The sequence below is a fragment of the Amphibalanus amphitrite genome, unplaced genomic scaffold (assembly GCF_019059575.1).
Source record: "Amphibalanus amphitrite isolate SeventyFive unplaced genomic scaffold, NRLGWU_Aamphi_draft 000248F_arrow, whole genome shotgun sequence".
NCBI lineage: Eukaryota > Metazoa > Arthropoda > Thecostraca > Balanomorpha > Balanidae > Amphibalanus > Amphibalanus amphitrite.
In genome coordinates, this window is record NW_024881743.1 from 120687 (window position 1) to 142906 (window position 22220).

Sequence of the window (22220 nt, forward strand, 5' to 3'; positions counted from 1 at the left end):
GCGACGTCTAACATTAGCCCGACCTTGGGAGTTGCAAATGAAGTGTCTGGACGAGTTCCAGAAAAGTTTGCGACAGACATGGTGGTGTAGTTGTAATCGTGATTCCAAATTAGAGCTGGTGTTATATTACATGCAGCGTCACGGGCTCGTTGATATGGTCAACCATCAACATGGATGCAACTTCACTTTATGTATAGTCCATGTGAACTTCAATTTGGCGGGAATATACCAATTAGCAACTTTATCACTAATGATAGTGATATGAGAGAGCGTTGAGCATGAATACGTCATTTATCACTGTAGGGGAAGGTGGGGTAAGACGGCCCAGCGGGGCAAGACGGACCACCAGCCCTCCCAGCTGAACCGCTGCTGGTATCTACTGCTTTATGCACTCACTATGTTTGTTTTCCTTCGTAACAATGGCCACCTTGAGCTCATGCTGCTAGGATGCATAGCTTTTGAGTTATTGAGAAAAATGTTGTTTTTCGTCAAACCGATCTAATATAAGAGGTCTACGGGTGATTCAATTACGGCGCCTTTCTTGCATGATAAGTTTCTATTTTGCACTTAACTGTGAAGAACAAAGTTATAAACTTAGTTATAGTCACACTTTAGGAAAGGCAAGGTTTTGCAATGTTGGGCTATTTGACATATACGTCATGATAATGACAGAATTTAGATTTGGGGCAAGACGGACCACTGTGGTCCATCTTACCCTGTGGTGGTCCATTGTACCCTGCATATGGAAAGTTCTTTTCCAAAACATTGACAAAAGTTTGAGTAAGCTAATTTTTCAGGAAGGAGTCTTTGTTGCATGTGAGCCATGCATGCAAGTGCTTAGTTAGCATGCATTCATGCCAAACGACAATCAACACACATGTTCCCAGCTTTTAGCTGCACTTCCATCACACATGGGTAAAGAATAAAGGCTCATTTGGTTATTTTACCATTCTGGTTACTTTTTCTTACAAGAGTAGGGGAGAGTGGGGTAAGATGCCCAGGGTGGGAAAGACGCCCCACCCCCACTAGCGGCGAAACAAAGAATCGAACCTGGAAATTAATGTTCTTAGCGTAAAGCGGAAGCCTGCCTTGTTAACTGCACAAAAATTTGCGAGGCTCAGTTGGGCAACGGCTGGCTGGTGATTGCATGTTTTTTATTTGCTGCTTTCAAAAAATATTTTGGTGTCAAAACATTGTAAATATCAAAGAAGGTAGATAATTTTTGCGTCCCTTGCTATAGTCGTGATAAATTAACATGCGTGTACTGTGTCCCAAACAGTTTGTTTCAGGGTGTAGTTTTATGGCTAACAAATTGTACTGATTTAATGTTACCTCGGTACCTTGGGGTAAGATGCCCCCTGTCCTGATGGGGAAAGACGCCCCCCTAAATCCGTAGGCTGTCCTTCAAGCAGCCCGTCAAATCATTTATTACATACCTGTGATGAGAGACAAAAGCCGATCTGGGACTATTGAGAGTCCAGTACGGTCGGGTGCTCCCCATGCCGGTCTCTCGGCCCACACAGCGACTTTTTGGGCGGCATCTGACTCTGAGAGCCCTTACGACGGCCTCTGTGGGCCACATTATTGGCTCCAGGGCCCCTCACGACATCCTTTGAGGGCTCCCACATCAGTGGCGGCGAAAGGTATTCTAGGATAGGGGTGCAAACGATATTGAAGCGCCCCTTCCCGCTGGGCGCCCCCCAAACGATGTGCTCGCCAGCCGCACGTAAGTAGGTACTGGTCCTACGCACCGGACAGCTGCACGCGCAGACCCCACGGGCTCGCCAGCTGCTCACACTGGTCCCACGGACCGTCGGCTGCACGCACACGCCGCCTCGGCTCGCCAGCCGCACGTAAGTACTGGTCCCACGGACCGCACAGCTGCACGCGCAGACCCCACGGGCTCGCCAGCTGCTCACACCGGTCCCACGGACCGTCGGCTGCACGCGCACGCCACCTCGGCTCGCCAGCCGCACGTAAGTACTGGTCCCACGGACCGCACAGCTGCACGCGCAGACCCCACGGGCTCGCCAGCTGCTCACACCGGTCCCTCGGACCGTCGGCTGCACGCGCACGCCGCACCGGCTCGCCAGCCGCACGTAAGTAGGTACTGGTCCTACGGACCGGACAGCTGCACGCGTAGACCCCACGGGCTCGCCAGCTGCTCACACCATTCCCACGGACCGCCAGCGACATGTACAGGCCCCCTGGGCCCACCAGCCGCATACACGCGGCACAAGGACCACTGCTGTCCCGGCACCGCACGTCTTCTTCGGACCGGCCAACCCACTTCATGGTCTAACGTCTCGCCGTCACATAAGAGTAGGAATGGAGCAGCTCAGTCCGGCCAGCCAACGCCCGGCCCTGCCACTGGAACGGAATAAATGCCGCCCCCTCATTGCCGGGCGCCCCAGGAGAATGAATGTTACACATCAACACCAATATGCCTCCCAGTGAAATGCATTACGAATGTCGCCTTTCGACACCGGTAGGCGCCCCAGACACCAGTGGATTTACTGCCGCCTTAAAACACCGATAGGCACCTCAGTGAAGCGAATGCCGGCCTATACCACCGATAGGCGATAAGCGCCCCGGATGAATAAATACCACCCGTCAACGCCGATAGGCGCCTCAGTGAAATTAATGCCGCCCCAATCTCCGATAGGCTCCCCAGGTGATACATGTCGCCCATCAGCACCAACGGGCGCCCCATTTAAATGAATACCGCCCTTCAACACTGGCAGACGCCCTAGTGGAATGAATGCCGCCCCACAATGCCGATGGCCGTCCCTGCACTGGAAAATCAGTTTCGCCCCTATACAGGCGCCCATAGAAGTTTGCAGAGTGCTATTCCTGGTCATAATCATCTCCCAAGTAAAAAAAAAAAAAACACACACACAAAATACGCCCAAGCACTAGGGGTGTAACCGCCCATACGGACAGTGCAATTTTACAGGCCCCAATCTCGGACCTCCCTTAACATTCATATGTTTTAAACGGCAAACCGCCCCCGATAAATGTTACACAAACTGATTTCCTCTCGTATATCGGCCATCAGGCGCCCCTTTTTGTCGCATGGAGCCTGCAACGCTATAAGCCCTCATATGTTCGTGTTGGCGTTCGGAGGCTACCTCTTTCGCATGCAGGCGCCCCTCTTCCGCATGGCGCGCTTCTCGAGTGGCTGCGCCCTCCTATCCTTTATCGCCTGGCAAGATTATATTCGACAGGGTCGGCAGCATCTGCCTTTGTTTCAGATAAGGATGCCCTCCACTCTTCAGCATATCAAAAGATACTTTTCCCACGTCATTGCCACCCTCTTCGTGTCACAAGTGCCTTTATCAGTTGCGGTGTCGCACTGCTCAGCTTTATGGCTGCCGCACCTCTTAACTTCCTGCCTCCTCTACAGATTTTCGAGGCGCCCCTTTCCATAGCTTTAGGGTGCAGCTGCCCCCCTTGCCCCCCTGCTTCCGCCGCCACTGTCCCACATTGGCTCCACGGGCCGCGCTGGCATCTGAGGTCCCCACGATGGGCTCGAGGGCCCTCAAGCATCATGAAGACCTATAAGGGCCCCACAGTGGTCTCCGAACGCCACCACAGAGGCTTGTTTGGCCGCGCTGGACTATGATAGCCCTAACGATGACCTCTGAAGCCCCTTACGACTACTTTTGAGGGCCCTTGCGATGACGTTTGGTGTCTACTGCAGGCCCGAAGGGACTACTGATTCGTTCAGGCGATTCACGTGCCCATTTATGTCACTTATAGTGTAGGGGGCATCTTACCCAACGCCAGGGGGCGTCTTTCCCACCCTGTGGGGTAAGATGCCCCCTTTCACTTCTTCAGGAAAATGCTTAATAGCAAAAAAAGTTATCATATTTCAAGCACGAAAGTGTGATATTTTTGGAGAAAAATGATGTCGGCTTCCGTTGAAACTACAAGTTTTTGCTTTCCGATCGTCATTTTCGAATAATATATGACATAGTAAAACCCTGGGCATCTTTCCCCACTCTCCCCTACAGAGCAGAAGTGTAACACACATGAACGGATAGCAGGCACTGCTGGGTGGTCCGTCTTACCCCACGTTTTTTCTTGTCTGAGTTTTTGACATGTCCCTCTTTAAGAGCATCCACCACCTAGATATCTTTAATTTGAAATTTAGTCTTTACACATATCAACAGAGGAAGGATTGAGCATTCCGAAGACTATAAATAATATGAATTACGAGAGCAGTGTAGCAAGATATGCGGCCTCAAACCTTAGCTGGTCCGTCTTACCCCACCTTCCCCTACCTATCGGCCGTCATGGAGATTATTTAATGGAGAACCATTATCAGTTTGATGTTAATTAGCGTGTGTATGTTTAAGTATGTGCATGTTTGTATGCTAGGAGTTACCAACAACCCAATCCAAGCACCCAGCATATCAATGATATATACCATCTTTAATAGTTAATAACAGCACTCGAATACAACTGAAAATACTTTCAAATGTTGACAAGCCGTGAACCAAACTGTTGATCTTCGTCCGTTTTGATGTTTGATCCCAGCCGCTAAAGTAGGGGAAAGGCGGGGGTCCATTGGACCTCCAGCCGTTTGGCCCCTGATCGAGCTAGGGTTTCACGAGACTACGAGTATGTTGCCCGTGACGAGAGAAAGCCGATGATAACCACAAAGCTGATGTTATTATAGGGCTTGTCGGGTCCTGATTTCAAATTTCATGTTAGTTTTGATCAAACATGATGTATTCATGCAGTTTGGATAGGTCGGGTCAGGTCAGGTCAGGTCAACCAGTAGACATCCCATCGGCTACCTTATGCGTTAACTACCCCTGTCAGCTTTGCAACATGCTGCAGAGGCGCCAAAACTATAAGTTCTCAAATCTTCAAATTAGGTGCTAATTTCGGAAATAAGCTCTAAAACTGGAATATTGTGAACCGAGCCAAAACAAGAAGTGTTCAACTCTTCCAATAGGTGCTTTATTCGAAATCAGCTCTAAAACTTAAAAATTGTGAAACTCGAAAATTTCAACCGAGTTCATCTAAGGTCAATGACCTTGACCTGACCTTTAAATGACTGTGACACCCCTAATTCAATATACCCTGGTGACACCTACCACGCAACCGGTCACACAACTGAAAACTCCCCACGCCTGTGCGACAGCGACGATCACACAAGAATAAGTCACTGCTCATCACCCATCACCGTCTCTGCCTTTGCCGTGCCGCCCCTTTGGCTTTACCGTCTCGCCCCTTTGGCTTTGCCATGCCGCCGCTTTGCCGTTGCAGGGCGCCGCCCCGCCGTTGCAGGGCGCCTCCGCCGCCTCCTCCCGGTCTCCCTGGTGCCACTCTGACCACTGCGATCAATAGAATTTGGCGGTCCTCCAAGCGACCAGCGGCGGCCCCACTCTGTATGAGCTCCGAATCCGATCCAGCCATTAACGCCGGCCGGCTGTGTCCCCAATGGCGGGGCATTTGCGAACCCACCGGCCCCCGTCCCGGCACCCCAGTCGCCGACAGTGGCTCCTCCCTCCCCAATTCCGTCCCTTCATATCCCAAGGCTCACCCAATCCGGGCTTTCAGGGCCAGCTTAAATGCTGCCATTATTATGGGTCAGCTTTCCCGGTTATAGGGTTGGCCGGGTTATCTTTGCGCGATATGATGGCGGCTAGAAAACGCCCGGCATACGGAGTCTTCATATGGTGACGCAATGAACTCCTTACCCGGCCGATTTCATAAAAATATCAGACGGAGAGAGAAGCACGAGACGGTCGGCAGAGCGAAATATCTGGCGGAACGAGAGAGCAAAGGTACTTACTTACCATAGAGTTAAACGGTGCCAGATAACGAAATGAAAAATGAAGGAACGAATGTTAGACCATGAGCAAAGCGAGGCCGATATCGAAAGTAGGTATGAAGAGAAAGAAAGGAAAATGAGAAAAGAAGAGAGAGGCAGAGAGCTAACGAAAGATAATAGATAAGAGAGAGAGAGAGAGAGAGAGAGAGAGAGAGAGAGAGAGAGAGAGAGAGAGAGAGAGAGAGAGAGAGAGAGAGAGAGAGAGAGAGAGAGAGAGAGAGAGAGAGAGAGAGAGAGAGAACGTGCGAAAGAGACTTATACTCCATGGTACTCCTTGCATTCTACACCATGCACATTGCATGCAACAAGAAGATTGCAGTTGACGAACTGGATGGAACTAAATCATCAAGCGCCCAATCGCGCTATCTACAGCAGTGCGGGCCGAGGTCGCTGCGGATCGCTCTGACATGCACAGCCGGCCCACCACTACAGGGCCATTGATCAGGACCAGACAAAGGGCCGCCATCGGCACTACCATGATCGATGTGTGACGGGCGCCGCGAGCTGTGTGCCATGGAGTACCTATTAAGCGCACAGACCGACAAGGTCACTGTCGGTAAGTGATTTTTACGGGAGCTTACCAGGACAATGCTACCCAAAAGTCAAAAGTGGCCCGTTGACCAACCAACTATTCTGCTGAATGCTGTTCGATAGGTTAGACTCGAGACTCGTTGGGTTAGACTCGAGATGACCCTGAACCTGAAAAGCTTGCGCCGATGCATCGCTCGCCACTGCTATCGGTTTTCCGCGTGCCGAGACCGGTGGCGTAGGTGGTAAGACTCCTCCAAGACAAGACGGGCTGATAACGTGTTGGCCAATAGCCGACATTCAGCCGAATTCCTTCATTCCTCACGAGTTCATTTTTATGCTCATATCACCGCCTCACAAACTCCTTTCGGCAATCAAATGCCCATCACCCTGGAAGCAATTCCCAGGTATTTGATTTCCATCTACGTTCCAATGGTCGCGGGAACTCGGCCGGTTATTCCGAACATAGTCTGATCCAGCCATGCCACAAGATCGCTTTCATTTCCGTTACCACGAAATAAAGCCTGATAGACTGAGCGACTGAGCGTATCCGCGGCAATAAAGCCTGATTGTCCGGGCGACCCCCGCGGCCCGTCTACGATCGGTCGGCAGCTCGGCTGGTCTCAGCTGACTGTCCACGCGCCGCGCAGCGTTCCACACCAGGCCGCGCAGCAGCCCGCTCCGCAGTCCGCGCGGACCGGCGGCGGCCGCCCGTGCAGGGGCTTACCTGACTGGCCGGCCGCCGTCCCTGCAGCCGCCAAACCTCATCGTAACCAAATCCGAGATGAGCTTTCTGGAACCACGCACGCCGGCCCACAATGTTGATGTTGCTATTGATTCAGGCAGCCGGAAAAACAAACGGTGCGGGGCTGCCATCTAGGCGCCACAGTGCGAACTTCAGGTGCAGCCCTGCCCCAGGGTTGAGCTTAGGTCAGCATTTGAAGCGTTCGCCAAAATTTGCCAGAAATGGCTTTAAATGTAATTGTCCGAGAGTAAAGTTAGAAACGTTATTTACGTTACTATGGGCTGAAACGTTGCGTTACAGAATAACTCAATTAAATTCGATCATTCATTCATTCATCAAATGTGTGCGGCGCCACAAAAACTCCTGCGCAACTCCGGAACTCAAACGAAATGCAAATCCATCACAATCACAATCATCTCCATGACTTCATTCCAGGACCTCCATTTCCTGCACCACGACCACATATCTTCCATCTACTTCCGCTTTCCCTTCTTCTTTTTGGCCATGGCCTCCTCGTCGTACTCCTCCCCGGTGTAGAGTTTGTAGAGCAGCGGTAGCGGCGCGGCCATCCTCAGAGGCAGGTAGCCCGGCGGACGCAGCTGCGTGGCCGCATCGTGCGTGCGCTCCTCCACCGGCGACGCGCTGCCCTTCTTACCCTTCTTCGGCTTCTTCTGCTTTGGGGACTTCTTCTTGGCGGCCTTGCGGTCGGGCGGCGGCTCGGGCGAGGGCAGCCGCAGCGTCAGCGGTCGGTTGATCTTCCATTCGAGCCGATAGGGAGCCTCGACGCGGGGCCGCAGCAGCAGCTGAGACACGAACGAGTGGCTGAAACTGGCAGACATAAACAGCAATATTAGGTGAAGTTAACTAACACAATGTAACACTATGTAACACAATGTAGCTAACACAATGTAGATTGTAGAGTATAAACAGTTAACACATATTCATCACACAATCACAATTTGAGCATGCAAAACATGAGCTGCACGCGCTTGGGTCAGTCGTTAAGATCGACTTAAGATCTGTAACTAACAGCCATCACCATGTCAGGAGCATTGCGCACATTTTAGTGAGGTACTCGCGGAGGTTGGAGAGCTGCTGGTGCGTGAGGAGCGGCTTGTTGGGGTTCGGCCACTCCTCCAGCTGCCTCATCAGGTAGCGGACGCCTCCCGTCTGACCGCCGAACTCGGCTTCATACTCGCCTGGCGCACCGCACCGCCGACAGAGGTCAGTACCGAGTCAGGGCAGCGGAGGTCCGTAGCGAGTTGCGACCGACAGGGGTCACTAGTAGGTTAGAGAGGCAGAAGTCGTCAAAGGAACGGGGCGACAGAGGCCACCGGGAGGTCAGGACGCACGGAGGTTGGATCTACCCTACTGACGGCAGGAAGGCAGGGTCAGGAATCACGATGGCACGGCTCAACGGCGGGTCCGACTATCCAATGGTTATGTCAATAGATCCTCAAGATGTATCGCACCAAACGATTTTATTTTTGTGTCTATGAAGTATGAACTATGACCGCGTCAGAGCGAGTAATCGGGAAGAACGTCTACGCAGCACGCACGTATGACGCGTGTCTGCACTGTTGTCAGAGCAACCAGTACCTCTGTGGCAGGCCAGGGCGAACTTCATTGCCGTGATAGACATGCCGAGCTGCCTGGCCGTGTACTTCACCGGCTCGCCGCCAGGTGGCAGCACGGGCGAGGTGCCCATCAGCTCCATGACGCCGTTGGTGAAGTAGTCGGCCTCCCACTGTTTGATCCAGTCGTGGCTGGGATGAGGCAGCTTCAGGTAGTTGGCCACGGTCCTGTGAGGCAGAATGCTTTGTTAGAAAAGTAATATAGCGATATTTAAACTTTTTATCACGACATACCGTAACATAGATAATGCTCATAGAAGTTAACCGTGAAACAAGCCGACGTCGTGCCTAACTTCAGCTCAATTTCTGCCACATAATCATCACGGCCGCCAGGTCGGAACCGACTTATTTTATCACGCAAGCTATCAAAATTGTAAGTGATTTTGAATCTTCGAAAAAGCAAACATGACCGAAGACTTGCATGACCCAAGTACTTCGTGACCGAGATACGGAACCTTTACGGAGCCACCAAAGCTTCCATGACTTCCACTTACTGTGCTATATCGGCCGGCGCCTCTTGTTGGAGGATGATGGTGGCCTGGGCCTCGTCAACGATGCTGTTCTTGGAGAGGGTCGACCTGATAAACTCGTCGAGCCGGTTCTTGTCCGCCGTGGGTGACGAGCGGCGCTGAGGCATCCTGACTTTTCCGTCTCCGCTGTTGACGATGCGGTATCCAGTGGTACTCCGGTAGATCCCTGGTCAGGGATAGTCACTTCCAAAACAAAATTATTGCGGTTAACCAGCCAGTCTTTTACACCCTTTGCCTACCAGACTGGCAACAGCCCTGCAAGATGTCCAAAGGACTTGGCTGTCCGTCTTCCACACCAAGTTCCACACCAATAATCACCGAAGGCCATATACGTTTAATCACCGAAACACGTCACGTCGCCACACATTCACATTCCTTGTGCCTCGCCGATTCCCACGACACCCCCGAAAAGTGAAGAAGCACGTGAATACTCCCGAGAGCCTCCTCTACCATCTTCCAGAATTATACATACTTGTACAGAAAACAGACGGCTTATGCTCAAAGTTGAAGGTTCACGCAGACCCGAATATATTTACCAAATATAAGTCACAATCATCTCAAATTTTATGAAGACGACTGCAAAGATGACATATGCGTTATAGTCTCCCGATGGATATTAGCATCGCATAAACCTGACTGTTAAGTATATTCATTAGCCGCGAACTTCCACTCCATCTGCCCTTCACAATATTATCAACGCGCCGGGTATAATATCAAACTAAGAATCACCACCGCTCCATTTCCTAACGACTGAAACAGACTCTTTCCGCGTTCAGGAAATCGCATGCGAGAGCCTATTCAAATACATTATAATTCTTTCCGCATCAATCGCATCCGGGAGGTGCGTGCGATTGATGCGAGCGTGCTTCCATGTATTAGAATAGGCTCTCGCATGCGATTTCCTGACTGCGGAAAGAGTCTGTTTCAGCCATAAATCCGACTGTCCATTTCCAGCGACATCAGCAGTCACACAGCGCGTGTCTTTGAACACTTTTATTGGCAATTATTAACGTCTGTTGACGTTAATTGCGGACGGCCATCCGACATATACTCGGCTCAAAGGGGCTGCGACTCGGCCAGTCGAGGGAGACCCCCCCTCACGACGGTCGCCGCGACACTCTGGTATGGTGATCACCCGGTCTGCCCGATACGATACCCATTCAGTCTCCTCATAGTCGCCTTCGACGACGCACGGTGCGCCAATGCTCGTCATAGAGCCAAGAGGACTCACTCGTCAGTCGGCGGATCAGAAAACCGCGCAGTGGCCAGCTGCCTGCCGGCCGGAGGCGGTTAACGATAAATACAAACACTGTCGGCCCCAGGCCCACCACTGTCTTCGTCAGACCGACTCGGCCCAACACTGGCGGCAGGCGCGCACGGTTAAAGCATTGTCTCGACAACAGATTAAAGTAGTAAGGCCGGCCCGGCGGCGCCGGCACGTATCACACTCAATAGACACCGCTGCGTGGACCCAGTCATTCCCATATCACCCGGTAGGTAGTCGGCCGGCGCTCCACCGCCGCCGTCCGGCGCGGTGCGCTCAGATCTGTGTCCCTGACGGCGGCGGCGGCCGGCGGTGAGCATGTCACGGGCCCGCGTCCCGCCGGCGGCCCGGCCGGGGTCACACCCGCTCCCGGTAGCTCTCCATCATCGAGTAACGCTGCAGGCCGAGCAGCTGCAACAGCGGCGGCGGGGCGGCGCCGTCAGCGCACCAAACGAAATGGTGGGGACCGATCCCTAATGATCACGGGCCCTGCTATCGTGGGCGGATCGAGTCTCTGCCGAGCCTGCCCTGAACAGTCTCGGCACAGTGACCGCAGTCACAGGAATTTGACACGCCGTCCACACTCACAGAATAGACTCGAGGGTAACTCAGGGAACAACGGGAGCCAGCCAGTAGGCAGTGACACCATCGAACTATAGACACACTTCCTTAACAGCGTTTAACAAATACAAACACATATGACATACGCTAAAAATTCGTGGGAATAGTCACTGGCAACTGCTAGCGTTTGCCAAGTGACCTTGCGGTTCTTTTGCCCTTGCGGTTCTTCTTTCCTTACTAAAATCTAAACATATCCCGTCCCCGCAGACAGTTCCTCTCTCACCTGTAGCGCTGAGCTCTGGCTGTAGTAGACGATGGCTCCCACCAGGTTCACGGCCGCTGCTAACGCGAACACGGGGAACCACCGGCCCTGGGAAGCCGTCACTAGGTCGGCCGTCACCGGGCCGCACAGAATGCCCGGGATCGTAGCCTGCGGGAAGTCACGGGTCAAGGGTCAAATGTCACTATCACCTGACCGCACAAAATGCCCAGGATAGTGACGTTCGAAAGGTCACGGGTCATGGGTCAAGACTTCACGGGTTATGGGTGACGAGCACAAGTTATGAATCATGAGTCGGGGCTGTAATTAATGGGTCAATTGCTGGTTGACAGGCAGGGAGTACTCATGCTCGACAGGCCATGAGACGGAGACCATTACAACGATGAGTGGTAGTTAATCCAGTTTCTATCAGTGCTAAATCAAAGTCAGGACACACGCACCTGTCCGTCTTCTCTTTCTCCGTATCCCCACCCTCCCTGTCCTCAGCTCGTCCCTCCCTCCTCACCAGGGTGTTTGAGATGGCGAACGTGACCCCGGCGTGGTTGGGCGCCACCTCGGCGTGGTTGCTCAGGTGGCCGGCCGAATTGAACGCGCAGAAACCCATCACTATCGACACCAGCCTGCCGGCAGACGAGTACCTCGTCAGAGGCGACGTGCGAAAACACGAGCGGTATCACAACGTTAGCCACAACTCGGCACTTTTGTGAATACCGTCCAGCGAAAAGAGATGCCATCATTTATCACAATCCACATCAGGCCACCAATCGCTGTTGATTGCAATGTCGACAAATAAAGCTTATCATCGCTCATTGCAACCAGCGAGACCGTCATCCCAGGGCAAAACTAACCCAATCACTGAAAACGTACATACACTACCCCGTCCCACCCCGGAAATCGTCGTCCCCACTTCGTTCTGCCCTCGTCTCCCGTTCCGACTCACAGCAGCGCCGCCGGCAGGTTTGTGACTGCACAGAAAAGCAGTAGGAACACTGCCGGCCCCACCAGGCCAACAGTGGTCATCAGACGGCGTACCGACAGCACCGTCCACTGCTTCTTGGTGATGAGACGGTCGGCCAGGTGCCCGGCCGCTGGGGGAGGGGCACGGTGGGGTCAGACGGCCGGCCGGCGCGGCAGGAGCGGTGTGTAAAGTGGGTCGTTAAGGAGGGTATAGATAAGGCAGGGCAGGGTTCATGGTGATGAAACGGCGATTGATCACGAATGAGCTCAATGTCCTTACGAGGAATATACTCGTAAAACGCGTTCCTTCAAGCAAATTCATGGCCTTAAAAAGTGAAAGGTGTGAAGCAAAGGGTAATAAGGGAGCTACAAATAAATGAAGAAGCATTCTTTCTCAAAATCAATGGACCTGCTACACTGCACCTTCAGTGGTTTTTAGTCTTTATCCATGTCCCCAACCCTCCCCCGTACCAACAATGACCCTGCGCCCGGCCACCCGTACCGACTCCGACGAACGAGTTGACGATGTAGGGCACCGCCGTCAGGCTGATGGACTCCGTGTTGGCTCCCAGCGTGCGCGACAGGTAGGTGGGCAGCCAGTGCATGATGATGTAGTTGCTCCAGTTCATGGCGAAGTGGGCGATGTAGATGGCCCAGAGCGGCCAGTGACTGACGAACTCGGCCCATCGCACCTTGGCCGCTCCCGACTGTCAAAAGAGCGGACAAGGATCAGGGCCGGTCGACACAAGAATTGTATCAGTCAAACAAAACAGATGACATGATAGGCGTTACAAATATTGAGCTTTGGATGCATCGCTAAGTAAATACATATAAATGGTGAATGGCAGTCAGTCGGTAACCTTGATATGAGACGAGACAAAAAAAAGTACTTGATTCGCTCCAACAATCGATATCGTGTCGATATGCTTCACCGCAAAGAAAACGATACGCAGCATTATCTTATCTAGGAAACAGTCAAGGCGAATCTGCAGTGCACAGCGCATTACACACAACGTACTTCACTCATTCAAAACGGACAGCACTTAGAGCAGCTAATTCTAGGGTCTCAGATCTGATATTTTTACGAGCACCACTCTTCTGAATCATGACCCAGTACACGTGACGAGTGCGGACCTTCGACCGATGCCGATCACTCACCCTCGACATGAAGCCCTCGCTCTCGGCATCTCCCGTGTCGGGGTAGAGCAGACACCAGAGCGGCAGCCAGGCCAGGCCGAGCAGGCCCAGAAGGATAAACGACGTCCTCCAGGGCAGGTGGGGGCACAGCTGCCGGGACGAGGGGCGGGGTCAGCGGGGTCAACACAGGGGTTCGCTACCAGAGGATACCAAACGAGGGAAGACAGTGGCCAGAGAAGTCCACGTAACAATAATTCGTCTGGAAACACTGCATGGAAGAGTGAGGAACGGCTAACGCACACCTGGCGTCGGCAGAGGGGCTGGGCGGCGACCATGACAGGCGAATTAATAGGCACAGGAAACGGCTGCGCACATGAAGGATACATCGCCGCGGCGTACACAAAACGTGAGCGATTACACATTTAGCTGGAAAATTTGTCTTATCATGGTGACCAGCATATGCGCTCTATAAAATTATGTGCGTGCCTGACTGGGTGATCGGAAATGACGGGGAAAACAGGCGACTGTGTCAATAGATGAGTGATCCAGCAAAACAGAGTCCCGGATGTCCCATGGTGAATAGTTCGACACGACACGAGGATGTCTAAAAAGAATATCCTAAACGGGAACAGCAGCTAATATCCTTCAATGACCACGTTCTATAACAGCATAGGTCATAATACACCAGTCAGATGTAAGCCACCGACAACTCGAAAGAAGAAAATAAGTTTTTCCCGACACACACCTATACCAATCACAATGTCCATCAAACCAACTCCACAGACAAAATATCTCACTTTGAAATTGATTAGACCAGCCGACAGTAGCAGTAGAAATCACTCAAAACGCCGACAGCAGCGCGACTCACCACAGCGGCCACGGTCTGTCCGACGCCGCCGGCGGCGATCAGGTAGCCGAACGCCCGGGAGCGCTCCTCAGCCGGCACGTAGTGGGCGTACACGTGAAATATCGTCGGCAGACCTGGAACACAGACACACCGGCATAGTGATTGTAGAGCGCCAGGCAGAGACAGTCAAAGCATACTTTCTATGTCCAGAAATATCAAACGTTTGCCTTCTAGTTAAGCCATACCATAATGCAAAAAAGCGGTAGATAACATACGATCTTGTACGTGCGCCTCATTGTTTGAAAGAACCTGATATGAAGGGCGACAGCATATGTTAAAGAATCTTTCCAAGATCAAACCCAATACGAAGTCAGGCATGTGTCATCTATTGAACCAATACCTATCACTCCATCACTTATGTATCTAGTCCCCAAGTAGCTCAAAGTCCCAACAGCTGATGCCAGTCCACCCAGTCAGTGCAGTCAGCTCGCCTCGCTGCCACCGCCCGCGCAACTCACCCAGTCCCTCGCCGAGCCCGAGCAGTATCCGGCAGATGATGAGGCCAGAGATAGAGTGTGCGATCAGCGGCGTGATGACTGTGCTCAGCGACCACAGCAGAACGGCAAACAGCAGAACAGAGCGGCCGCCCACGCGCGTCGCCAGGCTCCCGCCGATTATCTGCCGCAGCACAGAGCAGGTCAGAATGACACGCCTGTAACTGGAATGATTTGTCTATGAAGTCGTCGCAGAGCATATGGGTGTCCGAGCAGAAGCTGAAATGGCGGCTTCAATAGCACATTATGTGAATCAATTGTGGTATGTTAGGTATAGTTAAATTGCTTGGCCTCAAGTTGTGTGCACCAGGAAATTGTGGGCAATCAATGCATGAAGTGGTCAAATGGGCTGACAGCAAAACATATGGATTAAAATAGATTAGCTTCAGTATTTAACTATGACAGAAATTTACAAGAATGCAAAATAAATATCCTTATACTTTCACTTGATGGATCATGGAAGCTGATGAAATGAAGCACATACCTGACTAGTCAAATATCCCAGTGCAAATGATGACAATATCCACCCCTGCCAGTGCAATGTCCAGCCAAATTCATCTGTCATAGGTATTATGGCTATGGGCATCAGCACCCTGTCAGCAGCATTGATGAAGTTTGCTGCAGAGCACAATGAAACAATGATCTTGATGTGTCGTGATGTCAAGCTTCTAGTCATTTTTAGTATCTATATACTTTGTGACTGCATTAAGTGTTGAAACTATCCATTCACAAACGGGATTGGCTACAGGTTGAGTTCCTCTTCTTGGAACACATTAATGTGTTCAGCTTCAGATTTCTTCTTTTGCAAGCTGAAAGAAAAAAAAATAGGTAAGGTTTCTGAAGTAATTCATTAAAGCATAAGAATCTTGATTGAAGCATGAGTTATTAGATGCGCACTCATGCAAAATTTGCTCCGTTACCATGGCAACCTGAGTTTGTTTGGTCCCCGGCCCAGTCGCGGTTACTTAATTCATTTTTGTCCCCAGTTTTTCATCGTGAGTGTTCTAACTGGTTTACATAGCCTTGCTAGGTACCTTATTTTAGCCACAATTATAATGCTACGGGACATTCCTATTCACATCACCCGTCTTCGAACTCCGACCATGTTTGATCTCAATCAGCAGTATACAAAAATAAATCTAGAATGTTCCATTTTATTTTGGACAAATACTACCAGTTCAATGAGCCGTTACTGGAATCTCAACTCCCAACGATCTTAGATACCTATTTTTACTGTTACATTACCGCGCACTAGCAAAGCGACGCTCATGCTTACTATCAGTGTCAGTGTCAAACGAGCATTCTGTAGAAGAAAAAAACTGATTCCACAGATGTAAAACTCTGCTATTCGTGGTAGAGGGGAAATATTTCTAGTTGAACGATACAGCTCCTATAAAACGAAGGCTATAAAACACTAAATAAACAAATTCGCATCAAACAAACCGCTCCTCGCCTGCACATAACGCTGAAACTTTTGAGACAGAAATGGCGTGAGTGTTACGAAAACGCAGATATTTGCTTCCATATGATTCCATATAGGTAAATTTTGGTACCTATGATTTTTTTCGGTTTTAAACATACGTTTACGGCGTTTACGTAAACCAAATGTAAAATCAAATGTAAAGGGTAAAACTTTGTGCCAAGCAAGAGGTGCCGATAAGCAAGACAAGAGGTGCCGAGCTGGGGAGTGGGGGTGTCCGGGCGCAACAGATATGCCCCCGCCCAAGCGGTGACCTTGACCTCCGCCGTCTGTTGCGGCTTCGAAGCCAAGCCAGCGTGGAATTGGGAGGGCTCTGGCTGGCACTCCCCCCCCCCCAGCCCGGCACAAATTTCCACCTATGTAAAGCACGTTCAGTCAGACGCCGTGATTTGCAGAGCACCGCTATGAAACATTTAGTAATTTATTGCCTATTGCCGAAACATCTGGTGATGTGATCTATTGCCTAAATACCTATTGCCCGATGCCCTTGCCCCCCAAACAAGCGAAGTTCCCATCCGAGCTCGATGGCATCGCCTCAGAAGTTAGAGCAGGACCAAACCATCAGTTTCTTACACTATCCTCTCAGGGCTGAGCTGGAGTTCAACCCACCAGACAGCCGGTGGCGAGGTCCAGGCCCAGGTCTCGAGGATCCAACTGAGGATCTCAACGAGACGCTCCCATCCCATTGAGACGGTCTCCTTTGCTTATCGCCGCGCTGCCGGGGCACCGTCGTTGGTCCGCACGGTCAAGGTCCCCAACCTATCCTATCATCCCATAGCCATGAAATGACTGTTCAGTCCGAAAGGGCTTGCTCCTGCAGCAAAACAAACAAACAGCGCCCACCCCTCGAACTCGAGTGAGCCACGCAGCCAGGCAAGAGCCGCCGCCCGTCAATAACTTTTTGCGGAATGGAATTTTATGCAATACCTACCTAGCTTTTAACACAAAATCTTTACGAAATTTATTCGACCCATCACCCAACTGGTCAAAAGTCATGACCAGGAAAAGGTCATGGCTCATGTTACTCGAGCTGCATTGTTGAGGTAAGCACATCAGATAGGCCTATAATATATTTTCCTATTTCATCGCTCTAGCGGGTCTGTAAGAAAGTCGGCAATAAAGAATGGGAAAAGACGTTACCGGCTTGACAAGCAAGAACAGACTTGTTTATAAAAAAAAAACGAGGCCTCTATGTTTGACTTGCGCATTTTTAGCTCCAGGCCGCCACGCGGGTCTGTTTACTATGTGGGAGACCTGGTTGGACACAGCCGAGTTCTCGCGTGGGGACGCGCCGTTTTCCACGGTCGTCGATACGGTCCGTGCATATTTGATGGGGCCCGCTGGATGCCGGCTCTGCGAGCGCCTAGCACGGGATCACACTGATCAACATAGCTGGCCAACTCGGCAGCGCTAAAATACAGCCGGCGGGCACGGCAGGCGGCGCCGCCCGGCCCGGTGCGGAGGCAGTGTGTGGCTCGGTCGCCGGGCGGTCCCTGCACATTTCAGCCCCGCTGGTTCATGCAGTCCTCACTTCTCAGCTCAGCCGGTTCATGCGGTCCTCACTTTTCAGCTCAGCCGGTTCTCCCGGTCCTTACATTTCAGTCCCATCTGAAATGTGCTCCCGGCTCAGTCTTGTGTGGACTGGACCGCTACTCATAATCCACATGGCACAAACACTGGAGCTGCTGACGGCTATAACAGGAAGGAACATTCTTTTGTTCCGTCATTGGTGCAGGAAAAAACTTCATTTACAACAAGAAGGTACGCCATACCATGTACGCCTACTCCTGACTCAAAGTTCAAAGACGAGGCTCAAAGACGTTTCTCCTCAAACAACGAAATATATTTTGACAACGCTCTCACAAAAGGAGTAGGTAGGTGCACCTCCAGTAAACTTTGAGGTCGAAATAAAGAAAATATAAATTATCGTCTCCTGGCACCGGTCATCGAATTAGATAAACATAATGACACCCAACAACGCAACGCGCTGTAAGCTCCCAGGTTTGCAAGCTTTATCACAAGACACATAACATGATCGAGCTGCTTCAACTTCCTATGCTCCACATTTTTGCACATGCGCTTCGTGGCAGCATCGCCCCCAATCTAGCCCTGTGGCATATCACAAAGGTCGCCACGCACTGATCTCGTATGCAAGCACGGCCCAGTAATGCTCGATTCCGCCGTCCCCTATAGACACATGTGATATGTTGGATCTCAGACACTCAAGCGTTCATAAATTTACACAGAAGGACACCGCGGGAAGAACAGCACACAGGGGTACGGGAGTCACCAAATCACATGTCCGCCGCATGACAGGACGGCAGGCAAGCGCGTCTTGACACCAGGGCGACAGGGTGCCTCGCACCGGCGGCACCAAACAATGAATGATGGATCTCGCGTGACGCCCGACGCGGTGGCGGAGGACACGCGCGCCTCACTGCTCGTAAGACAGACACGGACTGCCACAGCGCCTGTCCCCCCGCGCCGGCCCGCCTCCCGCCGTCACGACCCGCGACCGGCCCCGCTGCTCCGCCCGCCGCCGGCCCACACCCAGACCGGCCCATCGGCCACCTGGCTGGCCGTCCGAACAGCGGGTCAGCGCGAGACCGGTCCGCTCATCGGCCGGCTCGCCCACCGGCTCCCATTAGACGGGTCAGAGTCAGACCGGCCCCGCCCGGCCGGCGGGCTGGAAACTGGTCCAGCTGGCGAGCCGAACGGGTCATGGTGAGCGCGACAGGCCAGGGTCGAGGTCGGGGACCGGTCGGTCAGACTGCTATCACCAGACTGTGTGCAGATAACACTCCTCTGAATGGACCACAGATAACGAGCACCTCTAGAGTGCAGACGCATAGAACAACAAACACACATGTCTCACGCTACATACGCACAGTGCACATCCATACGAGCATCATCATTTCCTTCGCTTCAAACGCACACAAATGTTGTCACTGGGAACGGAACGTCAGGTGTTTCGGACGCCGAAATGCGTGACTAAGCCGCGTACGGTTCAGACTTCAGATATACATATCTAATACAAAAGAGTAAACATCGCACAGAAATGACGCGGACAAAACGGGCGACAACAGCACTCAGATTAGATCACTGTCTGATCGAAGCCAGCCAGGACCCTCGGGACAGAAGAACCCAAACAATGTGTAACAATGTCAACAGCCTCCAGAGAAAGCAAACACTCCTATAATAACTAAAGCAATGCGAAGTTCACAAAGCACTAGAAATCGCGGCGAAACATAACCAGCACCCCTTCTGACATTCGAAAGAGAAGCCACGATCAACCAACATAATCACAATCAAATACGACAAATACTGAGCAACGTCCAAGGTTCCCGCTCCGCTCAGCCGCGATATTGTGACCACCCGGTCACGCGAAGCACGTTCACTGCAGGAACGTTCCCTGCCGCTTGATGGCGACCTCAGTCCGGGTTCCACGGCTACATCACAGCTGGTTTAGAACACAATGCTAGGCTACCCTGCAGGCGGGTCGTCCCAGCGCACTACCGAACGTCTGCCTCGCTCTGAGCCTCGGTGGCCGCGTCGGGTGCCGACTGGGCCGACAGCGACTCGGCGCGGCCCGCGTGCGCCGAGCGGGCCGACTCATACAGCTCCGCCAGTCGGCCTCCCTCCGGTGGCAGGAAGCCGAGCGTCACCAGCGTGCGCGTGGAGCGCGTGATCAGCTCCTCCTTGAAGCGCCAGATGGACGTGTCCACCACGGCGTTCTTCTTGTACTCGAGCTCGCACGTCTTCCTGAGCGGCCCCACGCAGTCGGCGCGGTAGTGCTGCAGCTGCGCGTCGCTGGTGTTGATGCTGTAGGACAGACAGCCGCCCAGACACGCCAGCGGGAAATGGTTGTGCAGCGCGATCACCCGGTCTGTACGGTGGAAGCACTTGATGTAGTGGCCCGGCTTGGTGTAGTTGAGGCTGCGCTTCACGTGCTGCAGCATGTGCATGTAGTGCGGGATGTCCGGCTGCCAGGTGTGCTCGTGGTCCTGCACGTCGAAGAAGTAGACATTGCGCGCGTTGTACGAGGCAACCACTTTGTTCTTTTTCTTGGCTTCAGTGTCGGCGCGCGGCGCGATGGACGCCATGAGCTCAGCCCAGTCGCGATGCCCGGTCGGCATGATTACCTCATCCGTGTCCAGCAGCGCCACGTACTTGTAGCGGTACAGGTTGCGGTAGAAGCAGTCATTGTACGGTACCAGCTCGCTTTGACGCTTGTTGGTGACCTTCTTACGCAGGTAGAGTCGCTGCAACACGGACAGGTTGGGCTGCTCGCCGGCCAGAGTCAGTGGCGTCACCTCTACCAGGCCCTGGCGCTCGTAGTAGCGGAGCACCTTGGAGATGTTCGGGTGCACCTCCAGATCGTACAGGAACACCTTCTTGGCGCCGAGCACGCGCAGCGTCTCCAGCCACTCCACCAGCCGGACGGAGAGGTCGTTGTCGGGGAACGACAGGCCCTTGACGCAGACGGCGAAGTCCTGCGGCGGCTGCCCCTCTGGCGGCCGGTTGTTGATGACCCGCAGCGCCACGGTGGACGTGTTGCACGGACTCTCGACCACCGTGACCGCCTGCGGCACCAGCTTGCGGTGACTCGCCGGCACCTGGCACGCCATCAGGTATGGCTGGATGATGCCCTGCTTGAAGTTGCCCCACTTTTCGTTCCACACGTATTTATATTCCATGACTGGCATGATGACCGGCGCCGTCTGGCCACTGAACCACATCTGGCAGTAGGTCTTCAGTGTTGGCTTGATGCGGTCGATCATCACCATGATTCGCACCAGCGGCCCGATCGACAGCGTCGGCCGGTTGTCGTAGTAGGCCGCGTAGAAGTTGTACGTCCCGTTGCTGGTCTCCAGCACCTGCCAGTAGATGTTGTTGAACTTGAGGTCGTACACCGCCGGCAGCTTGGCGCACGTCTTGTTCTTTTGGGTCGCCTTACCCTTCATCGCCAGCCAGTAGTCGACAGGCAGGTTGGGCACGTCCCTGCGCATGCTGTTGAGCACCTCCTTCTCGGAGAGGGCCGGCGACGTGTCGATCAGCGGCCGCAGTTCCAGCAGCTTCTGCAGCGGCACGGGCACCGTCGTCGTCTCCAGCATGTTCTGCAGGATCTGGCGCGTGTTCACGTTCGACGCCAGGTAACGCCTGTGACTCTCGATGCCGGTGAACCTGCGAAGAAAAGAGACAATTGGTGAGCATAAATATGCTAGTAGTAGTCACTGTTGGCTACTATAATTACTGAATAGTTACTGAAAAACATACGACCGTAATATCGCTACTTAATTAACGTTACGCTAAAACCATCGAATTTACTTTGGTATTTTCTTTTTTTTTAGGAGGCATACCTACTATCGAGAGCGATTGCCATTTGCGACGCCGTTGTACTGAAAAATCGTTCTTTCGTTCCTACCGCACCGTTCACTCTAACTGTCATCTTAATAAACAAGCCTCTGTATCTACAGGGTGTCTCAAAAGTTCGTTCACACATTTCCCATGCCAATAAAGCATATAAGAACCGGCCAAAAGTATAATGTTTTGGTGTCTGTGTGTACACTAGACAAATATGCATGCTTTGACAACTGATTAAGAAGGTTGGAAACCAACCCCTTTGCTGTATCTCTAAAAATATTTGCCCATACCGATTTTTGTTGCTCCGTCAGCTGCCGGAGGCTGATAAAAGGTTACCAGCTTTCAAGCTCTTGCAGGGGAATCCCCTGCAGTTTCTGCGTCGGATTTAGTTTTGACTAGCTCCCAGGCAACATCTGATTTTCCCTGAAAGCCGACAGCTTGCATCGACACCATCCTTGAGTATTTTGTAGACATTCTCTGGCGCTAACTCC

At 52.3% G+C, this 22220-nt stretch overlaps 3 protein-coding genes across 7 annotated transcripts in view; all 3 read right to left on the minus strand.

Annotated features, from left to right (window-relative positions):
• Positions 1-7431: 7431 nt before the first annotated feature.
• LOC122386356 lies at positions 7432-10137 on the minus strand. Its single transcript, XM_043375482.1, has 4 exons — positions 9250-10137; positions 8721-8923; positions 8182-8320; positions 7432-7949 (listed from the first exon to the last, which is right to left on the minus strand). The coding sequence occupies exons 1-4, from the start codon at positions 9390-9392 to the stop codon at positions 7595-7597; spliced, it is 840 nt and encodes a 279-aa protein (XP_043231417.1). The 5' UTR covers positions 9393-10137; the 3' UTR covers positions 7432-7594.
• A 126-nt stretch (positions 10138-10263) lies between these two features.
• On the minus strand, positions 10264-16368 carry LOC122386355 (sodium-dependent phosphate transport protein 1, chloroplastic-like). Of its 5 annotated transcripts, none has more exons than XM_043375478.1 (10): positions 16329-16368; positions 15370-15694; positions 14850-15009; positions 14353-14465; positions 13506-13634; positions 12850-13054; positions 12331-12478; positions 11896-12010; positions 11394-11540; positions 10264-10960 (listed from the first exon to the last, which is right to left on the minus strand). In XM_043375478.1, exons 2-10 carry the CDS (start codon positions 15559-15561, stop codon positions 10907-10909), a joined length of 1263 nt encoding a protein of 420 aa, XP_043231413.1. In that variant the 5' UTR covers positions 15562-15694; positions 16329-16368; the 3' UTR covers positions 10264-10906. The 5 variants fall into 5 exon arrangements, with proteins under 5 accessions (XP_043231413.1, XP_043231416.1, XP_043231415.1 ...); XM_043375481.1 differs by having other exon boundaries at positions 16310-16329; XM_043375480.1 differs by having other exon boundaries at positions 16299-16329.
• A 1822-nt stretch (positions 16369-18190) lies between these two features.
• Positions 18191-22220, minus strand: part of LOC122386359 — a 42391-nt gene continuing 38361 nt past the window's right edge. The window contains exon 3 of the mRNA XM_043375496.1: positions 18191-21549. Within this exon, the coding sequence (XP_043231431.1) occupies positions 19878-21549 (1672 nt within the window). The 3' untranslated portion in view covers positions 18191-19877. The remainder of the gene's footprint in view (positions 21550-22220) is intronic.

Bases quoted from the DNA above. Each gene is read 5' to 3' on its own strand.
- LOC122386355 (XM_043375478.1), bottom strand. From the start codon at position 15,561: ATGACTAGAAGCTTGACATCACGACACATCAAGATCATTGTTTCATTG. The intron at 13,635-14,352 runs GTGAGTCGCGCT...TCGTCCCGGCAG, and splicing joins GACAGACCGTGGCCGCTGTG to CTGTGCCCCCACCTGCCCTG. The intron at 13,055-13,505 runs GTGAGTGATCGG...CTCTTTTGACAG, and splicing joins GCGAGGGCTTCATGTCGAGG to TCGGGAGCGGCCAAGGTGCG.
- LOC122386356 (XM_043375482.1), bottom strand. From the start codon at position 9,392: ATGCCTCAGCGCCGCTCGTCACCCACGGCGGACAAGAACCGGCTCGAC. The intron at 8,924-9,249 runs GTAAGTGGAAGT...TCTGCCTCACAG, and splicing joins GCGCCGGCCGATATAGCACA to GACCGTGGCCAACTACCTGA. The intron at 7,950-8,181 runs GTGCGCAATGCT...TATGTCTGCCAG, and splicing joins CGCGAGTACCTCACTAAAAT to TTTCAGCCACTCGTTCGTGT.